Here is an 8,958-nt window from a genome sequence, read left to right on the forward strand (position 1 = left end):
CCAATGTCTCTGCATAAAAATAAATGTTAATGAACGGTACAGTGCTTGGCAGCAGCAGATTTTGCTCACGAATTCTGACCCCACATCCTCCACAGAGTGGTTTCTGGCCGGAGTCCCTGGAATTCTCCCAGATGTATCACACTGCTCGCCCCACATTATTTCTGGTTCTCTCGAGATAGGTAATGGATCCACACCTGTTTCTGCCTCTGTGTGGGGGGTTGGGGCCACAAAGTGACGGAGTGGCGGAGGGGGGTAACACTGCCATTAGGGCATACAAGGGGCAGTAATCCTTCGGGGAAGGTTGGTCCAAGAGGTCCCCACGTTTGGGGAGCTTGGCTTGGAACTGGTAGGCGGGGCTTAGAGGGGGCGGGGCCCGTCTACAGATGGGCGGGGCTATGGAGATCAGTCATTCTCCAGAGCCCGGAGGGGCGCGAAGGACTCTGGCCTCCCCCAACTGGCTCTGCTGCAGGGCAATGGGGCTTTGGCTATGGGGGTAGGGCTACAGGGGCGGGGCTTAGGAGTGGGAAAGACCCGGGAGCCTGGAGGCGGGGTTTAGGGAGCTCGCCCCACACGGGGCGGGGCTCCAGCATCCGCGGGATCTGCAGTTCGGACTCTCGGCGCCACAGTCGCCGCAGTTACCTCCACTCTGGTGGCCCTGGGGAGTCCGGGAGTCGACTGGCCACTTGGACTTGGCAAGGGCCGGCCCCACCTCTCCCTCCCTCGGTGGGGTCTAGACGGTCGGGGCCGCGGGGTCATGGAGCCCTCTCCCGCTCTGGGGAGCTTGGAGACTACTCGCCTGGTGAGCCCCCGGGACCGCGGCGGCGCTGGCGGTGGCCTGCGTTTGAAGAGGTAAGACAGACCTGGGCCAGCCCTCGGTCGGGGGTGGCGCCACACTACTGCCACCCTTCCGTTTCGTTGTCTTCCTCGGCACGGCCCCGGCCGGCTGCCCCAGCGCACCAGGAATCCCTCGGTTCGTGGCGCGCGGCTCCGTCCCCTGCAGCCGCAGAGATTCCCGCCCGCCCAGCCAGTCAGCCCCGACCCCCGCCGCCTGCAGCCCGCGACGCCTCCTGCCAGCCACCCTCCTTCTCCCGGTCGGGCGAAACAGCTCCCCGGCGCGGCCCCCAAGCCTCCTGACCCTTCCCCGCCCCCGCCACGTCTGGCTTCCCTACGAGCGACTACCCTCCGTCGGACCGGAGTCCGTGCCAGGTGCCCCGATGTCCGCATTGCTTCGGGGCCCTGGCGACGGGAGCACCTTGCCGCCCAGGCTTCGAAGCCCCATCTGCAGTCCCCCGGCCCCTCCCTCCGCGCCCCGAGCTCGGGCTCCCCCTCCAGCCGCGGCCAGCTGTGGGCTCCCGGGCCAAAGATGGGCCGGGGTTCCAAGGCGGGTCTTCCAGGCCCCTGGGAGGCGGGCGGGCACCGGGAAACGAGGGGGTGGCGAGGAAAGAGCAGGTGCGGTCTGGGCGGCAGGGGGTATTCCAGGCTCCGCACAGACGGGGCCGGGGGCGGCGAGGTGTGAAATGAGGCTCGTGGAGCGGCCGGGACAGCGGGCCGGGGGCGGCCGGAGAACCGCCTCCGTGTCCCGCCGGCCTCCCGCGCCTGGCGCCCGCAAGCTCTGTCCGCCTTGTCGCTCGGAGCAGCCACGCCAGGCCCTCTCTGGCCACCTCCGCTGGCCATTTTGTCTGTTACCTGACTGTCCGTTTGTCTCTTGGCTCATCTCTCCCAATCTTTCTGTTTCCCTCCCAGCCTCTCTCCCTTTGTCTCTGTGTATTTGGCGTCTGTGTATGTGGTGCCTCTGTGCATTTCTGGCTCTTTCTCTGAGTGGGGGCTGTAAACCTGGGTGGGTGGGGGAATGGATGAGCAAAGGGAGGGAAGACCTCCCTTGACTCCTTCCTGCAGGGGACTGCAGATGTGGGCAGCTGTGGGGGCTCCAGCCTTGGCCCTGGCATCTCTTCACATACCCTTGACTATGCCTTAGGCTGTCTCCCCTACCTACATCTCTCTACCCCACTCAATATTATTTTTTGTTTCTTGTTGGGGGAGTCAGAGGGCCAGGAAGAGAAAACTCCTTTCCCTTCTCTCTAAACAGCACCGTAATACCCTCCTCCACACACACACAAACCCACACACCAACAATGAGGTTCTTTAGTGCCCGATTCATGCAGAACAAAAGGAAGCAGCCTGTTGATGGGGAGCTGCCTTGGTGGCTGGCTGCCCTGAGCCCTACAGGACCAGTGAAAGCATCTTGCCCGGGCCCCAAAGCCACCCAGCCTGTTTGCTCTTCAGGCCCGCATCTCTGACTCCCAGCTCATCTTCATTCTCATATGACCCATTAGTCACCAAATCCTGCAGTATTTTCTGAAAGAGGCTCTTCCCTACCTACCTGCCCCTCCTCTCTAATTTTGTGCAGGGTGTCTGGTCTGTTCTGGGACCCCTCCATCTCCTCTCCTCTCTTCCTCCCAGACACAATTGTACATCAGCAAGGTCATCTCGGGGCTCAGGAAAGATTTGTTAAATCAGCCAGTGTATCTCCTTTATGTTCCTTTGAGTGTATCCCTGTCCTCCCCAGCCCTTCTCCTGGTTCCTCAATCTTGTCATTGTCATCCCATGTGTCTGGATTCCCTTTCTCCACCTAGGTCTTGTCTTATACGTCTTTCCCTCTGTGAAGTTCTCCTCACCCCCCATTACAGCTGGTCACTCCCTTGCCTGTGCTCTAAAGTCCTTTGTTCACAACCTCGTGGCCCGAGACTCTACTTGCATACAAGTCATTTGAGACACATCTGTCTCTCCACCTCAACTGGGCTTAAGCATGTGTACACTGCCTGGCACAGCTCATGGAGAATGAGGCTGGGTTTTCAGAGCCACGCTCATGCCCCGTCTCCTCTGGAAATACCTAGAATCACACACAGCCAGATTCTAAGTCTTGGAAGGAAATTCCAAGAAATCAATCTACCTACCAGCACATGAATTTTCTCTAGGAGCCCCCAATGCCCCCCGCCACTTCCCTCACACCTCAGTTCACCCCCTTGGCAGAGCTTTCCTCAGAGGCCCTGGGCACCCTCCCCACTTAACTGCTGTGATCGTGTTTCTGTCTGGAGCCTTCATTTTCCCTCATGGGTATTCTTGTCACGCTTCCATGTGTATTTCTAGGACTGTATTTTTCTATTTAGGTCTATTTATTCTGTGGAGGGTTCTGTGCTTGCTGGGGTTTCAGGTTGGATCGTAGTAAGGTGGGAATTGGGCCAGAATGGACCTAAAACTCAGTTAGCTTGAGCTCAGCCTCTGGCATCCTCAGGTGAGGCCGTCAGTCCCATTTGTCAAGGGAGGCCTGTGGCGCTGTACACTTATGGTGGTCTCTGCTGTGTACTTGTGGCCAGACTGAGGTCCAGCTAATATGTGGCTACCATTGCCAGCCACAGCAGTCTGCACGCCATCCTCCCCATGACAACCCAGCTCTAGAATCTGGTCACTCATTCTCTGCCAGAAAGGACCTCAGAGTTTTTGGGTGCCAACATTCCACTCCTCTCTTAAAGGGTCACACTTCAGCTGCATGTCCAGAGAGGGCAGGTGAAGGATCTGGGAGTGGAGGCATGGGAGATGGGTCTGGGAAGGAGGCACGAGGGCCAGGTTCATGGGCCAAGTCCCACCCCACACTTTCACGCAACCTTCCCTTCCTATTGCCGGGCATGCCCACCTCATCTTTATCGAAATCCTCCCCATCCTTCCAGGCCCTTCTCATGGTGCCCCCTTCAGTTGTTTCCCTGGTTTCCTCGTTAGAATCAATCTCTAGCTGAGATCTCTAGCTGAGCCCTGATAGCACTTTGCTCTAGTGACAATACTAGCTACCTCCTGTTACATACCATCGTATGTATTTAGTTACACATTTGTCTTGTCCACCAAAAGCTCCCAGAGATCAGAAAGGATTTTGTTTGGTGATTTGCTCCTTTTGTATTCCTTATGGAACCTATCATAATGAATTAATTTGGTTGGAATCTAGTCTCAGATCTACCACTAACTGGCCGTGTGGCCTTCAAAAGTCCTCTCCCTCTTTGGGCTTCATACTTCTAATCTCTTTAATAAAGTGTCGGACTAGACGATTTCTAAGGTGCTTTGCAGCTGTGAAATGTGTATGAGAGCAAAAGGGAGGCTTGGATCTGAGCTCTTCGTTCAGGCCCCCCCTCTGGTGTGGCCCTCTGTCTATAAGGTCCAGGGTTTGACCGGGCCTTGGGAAGGAGCAGGAGATGGGCCACGTCTGAAGAAGCCAGTGTGCGGGACCTGGGACCTGAGAATGAGGAGCAGGTCAGCCCGTGGGCCAGGCCACGGCTGAACCATGTTGCTTGCCTCAGTCTCTTCACAGATCCCTCAGAGCCCTTCCCTGAGGAGCCCAAACCTGTGGAGATGCCCTCCCACCACTGCCACAGAGACCCCCTGCCACAGCCGGGTTTCACCCCCGAGAGGCTGCAGGCGCAGAGGCAGCTGTGCGCCGCCTGTGCTGTGTGTTGTGTCTTCATGGCCGGGGAGGTGGTCGGTAAGTTGGAGAGCAGCTCCTCCGACCGCGTCCTGCTACAACCTGCCACTGCCGCTCTCCACGCAGAGTCCCAGGGATGTTCCCGGGTGGAGATACAGTGAAGATGGGGATGGCTGGCACGGAGAAATTGGGTGCTGAAGATTCCAGGAGTGGGAAAGGGTGAGGGACAGCGAGCACCCAGGGGGAGTTCAAACTGGTCTTTTAAAAGCCGAATTTCCTTGTTATTAAAATATGTCCTTGTAGAAAAACTAGAAAATATGGATGAGGGAAAAGAAAAAAAGAAAAACTACGTGTAGTCTCACCACCAGAGAAAAATCACAGTTCACATTTTGGTGTACGTTCCCCTCCCTCTCTTTTCCATGCCTATGCATATACCGTGCGGAACCAGACCATACATCGTTTTATTTACCCTTGCAGGTGGGTATTTGGCACACAGCCTGGCCATTATGACCGATGCAGCCCACCTGCTGGCAGATGTGGGCAGCATGATGGGCAGCCTCTTCTCCCTTTGGCTCTCTACCCGTCCAGCCACCCGCACCATGACCTTTGGCTGGCACCGCTCAGGTAAGGGCCCTGTATGACCCTGTGACCCTCCGTCTTGCAGAGGGTCCCTGTAGGGTCCCGGGAAGGTCTCTGATACTTGTCTCCCCCTGCAGAGACTCTGGGGGCTTTGGCTTCTGTGGTCTCCCTCTGGACGGTCACGGGCATTCTCCTGTACCTGGCCTTCATCCGCCTGCTGCACAGCGACTACCACATCGAGGGGGGCGCCATGCTGCTGACCGCCAGCATCGCTGTCTGTGCCAATCTGCTGTACGTTCCAGTGTGGAGCGGGCGCCATGTGGGGCTCAGGGCAAGGGGTCCTCCAGGCTGGGAGAGAGAGCTGGCCTTCCCTCCCCGACAGACACACAACACGCGCACACAATTCTCAGCTGTCTGCTCTGGAAATGCCTGAAAAGGGACTGGGGTAGAGACCTAAAATTCAGAGTCAGCAGAAACTTGTTAAAGGCCTCCTGTGTGGTAGCCACTCTTTCTGGGGGCTTTCGTCACTATTATTTCACTTAAAGCTTACAACCGCCCTAGGAGGTGGGTTGTATCACCCCTAGGATACTTAATGAATCAGAGCCTGAGAGGTGACCAGGTGACTTGCTAGGGCCACATGGCTGTTTAAGTGGCAGGACCAGCATCTGAATCCACATCTCTGTCACCAAGTGCTGTATTCTTGTCCCTAGGCTGCACTAGTGGTCTCTCTTGGACAAAGTTGTCTTCTTCTTGGGTCTGGGAAAATAGGGAGACAATGGGCAGAGAAAGGGCTCCTGGGAAGGTGAGAGGAGGAAGGTGTGGAAATAGGGCAGAGGAGGCCAGGAGCAGAAAGCCTGGCCTGAGCCACTCTGTTTCCCCTCAGAATGGCCTTTGTGCTGCACCAGGCTGGGCCCTCCCACAGCCATGGGTCTAGGGGGGCCGAGTATGCGCCACTGGAGGAGGGGTCTGGGGAGCCCCTGCCCCTGAGGAACACCAGCGTCCGGGCAGCCTTTGTCCATGTGCTGGGGGATCTCCTGCAGAGCTTTGGGGTGCTGGCTGCCTCCATCCTCATCTACTTCAAGGTACGGTCCATAAGACCCGCCCCAGCCTTCCTCCCCCAACTCCATACCTCACGCCCCCCTTCCCAGGACCCACAGCCTCCCTTCCCCGCTCCAGCTCCCCAGGATTCTCAGCCCAGCGTCATGGTCCCTTTGCTCTCAACAGGGTTCTTGGGGGCTTCTCAGGTCCTGTTTGTCCAGGACACCCTTAGATCTTCCTCTGAAAGGTCTCTGGTTCCTGGGCTTAGGCGTCTCTCTCTCTCCAGCCTCAGTACAAGGCAGCTGACCCCATCAGCACTTTCCTCTTCTCTATCTGTGCCCTTGGGTCCACGGCTCCCACCCTCCGAGATGTTCTTCGCGTCCTCATGGAAGGTGAATCAGATGCCACTGCTCCCCCACCGTGTGGGCCCCCTCACTCCAGCATGGGGTATCTCTCTTTTCTCTGAAGATAGTGTGGGGAGAAGGCTGGGGCCATGGGCTCTATTGCTGGAAGGAGGATTCAGGCATAGGGTACATTATGGGGCTCAACAGGGTGAGCAGGTACAGGATAAGGGAAGTGGAGTCTGGTGGGGGCTGCTCCAGGGCAGGAACAGCCCCAAAAGTAAGGCTTGGTGTGCGCTGCTTGCAGGTACCCCCAAAAATGTGGGGTTTGAGCCGGTGAGAGATACACTGTTGTCAGTGCCAGGAGTCCGGGCAACTCATGAGCTGCATCTCTGGTCCCTTACGCTCACCTACCATGTTGCCTCCGCACATCTGGCCATCGGTGAGTCCACACTGGCCCCAGCCAGTTACTTCCTAGAAACACTTGTCTCTTCCCCTCCCCCTGCAAACATGGGAACGTAGCCTGAATTACTGGGATTGTTTCAATCTCTCTGTCCTTCTCCCTGTCTCTCTGTCTGTCTTTCTCTCTCATACACATGCATGTTGGAGACAGGGAGCCCTAGAAGTAGTGAAGGGAACCTTTTACCCTTTACGGGATCACTAGTACCTACAGGTCGAGGGATGGAATACCGGTAGGTAAATTCCAGCACCCCCCTCAATGGGGTATCACATAGCTACTAAAAATGATGATTACAAAGACTGTATGGCAACTAGGGAAAATGTTTATGGTACAATGCTAAGAGAAAAAAGCTGGATATAAAATTATATCTACATTATGATTCAGCTATTAAAAATATATATGGTGACTCACAAGCTGACAAAGGATTTTTCAGTTTCTTCCAGATGCAAGAAGCAATCAGAGGCATGCAATTTGGATGCCAAAAATATGCTTTGTAGGATATTTGATGGTAGCTCTAGAGGGACAATGGGACAGAATATTTAACATCTGGATTTTCCTGGAAAATTGGGTGGTATGGCTGCTGAAAGACAGCTGTATATTGATACTCAACGAACAGAAGAGAGTAGAAAAATAAAAACAGTAAATAGTATATACTGTATATAGTGTGTTAGCATGGCCGATTGGGCGTGAGTCTCTTCAACCTTTTCTTTGATGTTTTTACGCTTTTCATGCAATACAGAAAGCAAATAAAGCTCCCCATTGAAGCCGGGCTTTAATGCTGTGCAAGCCCCTGGGTGCCCATTCACCCGTCCTTATCTCAACCCCTGCCTGCCTCCTGACTCCCCTGGGAACCTGCTGCTTCTTATCACTCTCCCACAGACGCCACAGCGGACCCTGAAGCTGTCCTGGCCGAAGCCGCATCCCAGCTCCACTCTCGGTTTGGATTCTCCAGTTCTACCCTGCAGGTCGAGCAATACCAGCCTGAGATGGCCCAGTGCCTGCGCTGCCGGGAGCCCCCCCAATCCTGAGCTGGCCCTGCCCTCACCCCACTGCCAGGCTCTGGCTCAGCCCTGGACTCTCATGGAGAAAGGGCAGAGCCGGGCCCTGACCCCTTCCTCTCCCCCTCCTTCCACCTGCCAGCTCCCCAGCCCTCAGCCCCAGTGGGCAAGACCAAAGCGTGTGTGAGGGGGAGTGGGTCAGGAGTCGGGTGGAGCAGGGAATCAGTGCAGTGGGTGTGTGTGGAAATCCCGTGCTCCCTGCTCTCCCACAGTCTGGGGAGCTGCAAGCATCCTTTCCATGCAGTTCATTTGTCTGTGTGGCAGCCTGGCTGGCTTGGGGCATCTGCCTATCTGTGTGCTGTCGGTGTGCCTATGCCTGGGGGAGGTCAGCAGGGGCCCCTCCCCACATGGCCCTCGCTCTGTCTATGCAGGAGCCCCAAAGCTCGCACTTTGTCGGTGTGTTCTGGCCTTGTGGTTTTCTCTATGTGTGCACGTGTGTGTGTGTGCATTTCTTGGTGCTGTGGCCTGTGTGTCCCTGTGCCTGTGTGGCTGTGCTATGGTCTCTATGAGTCTGCACCATCCATGTGTCCGTGTGGGGGTCTGTGTCCATCCCTCTGTTGGTGCTGTGCCCTCGGCTATCCCAGAGAGAGGGAAGACTCGGCCGTAGCTCCACCAATAAACTTGTGTCTAACTGCACCTTTCAGCCCCTGTGCTGACTCCTCAGGAGGGGGACATAGAATTAGTCGTCTGGGCACTGACAAAATCCCACCATCCAAGGGACCTTCCACAGCCGTCTCCTTCCCAGTTCCTCCACCCTCTCCACCCTCAAATAGCCATTCCGATGTAGGTGAAAACCTTCCTGGCCCTTTACCACCTTCCCCAAGGACAACATGCTCGAGCCTGGGTCCTTGGCTCAGCAGGAGTCTCCATGTGTCCTGGGCTTGGTGGCTGGAGAAAACTGGAGGGCAAGGAGCCAAGGGATCCTAGAGAGTCATTCCTAAAGGTTCCCGGGGGCCACAGTGGCCTCGGGCTGGTTGGGCTGGTCGGGCTGGTCGGGCTGGTCGGGCTGGTCGGAGG

The 8,958-nt window shown here is 56.5% G+C and overlaps 1 protein-coding gene across 1 annotated transcript; it reads left to right on the top strand.

Annotated features, from left to right (window-relative positions):
- Nucleotides 1-594: 594 nt before the first annotated feature.
- SLC30A3 (solute carrier family 30 member 3) lies at nt 595-8,577 on the top strand. Its single transcript, XM_081068763.1, has 8 exons — nt 595-849; nt 4,344-4,525; nt 4,943-5,089; nt 5,182-5,335; nt 5,928-6,126; nt 6,369-6,474; nt 6,731-6,865; nt 7,763-8,577. Exons 1-8 carry the CDS (start codon nt 755-757, stop codon nt 7,909-7,911), a joined length of 1,167 nt encoding a protein of 388 aa, XP_080924889.1. The 5' UTR covers nt 595-754; the 3' UTR covers nt 7,912-8,577.
- Nucleotides 8,578-8,958: the final 381 nt, after the last annotated feature.

This window comes from Rhinolophus hipposideros, assembly GCF_964194185.1.
Source record: "Rhinolophus hipposideros genome assembly, chromosome: 12".
NCBI lineage: Eukaryota > Metazoa > Chordata > Mammalia > Chiroptera > Rhinolophidae > Rhinolophus > Rhinolophus hipposideros.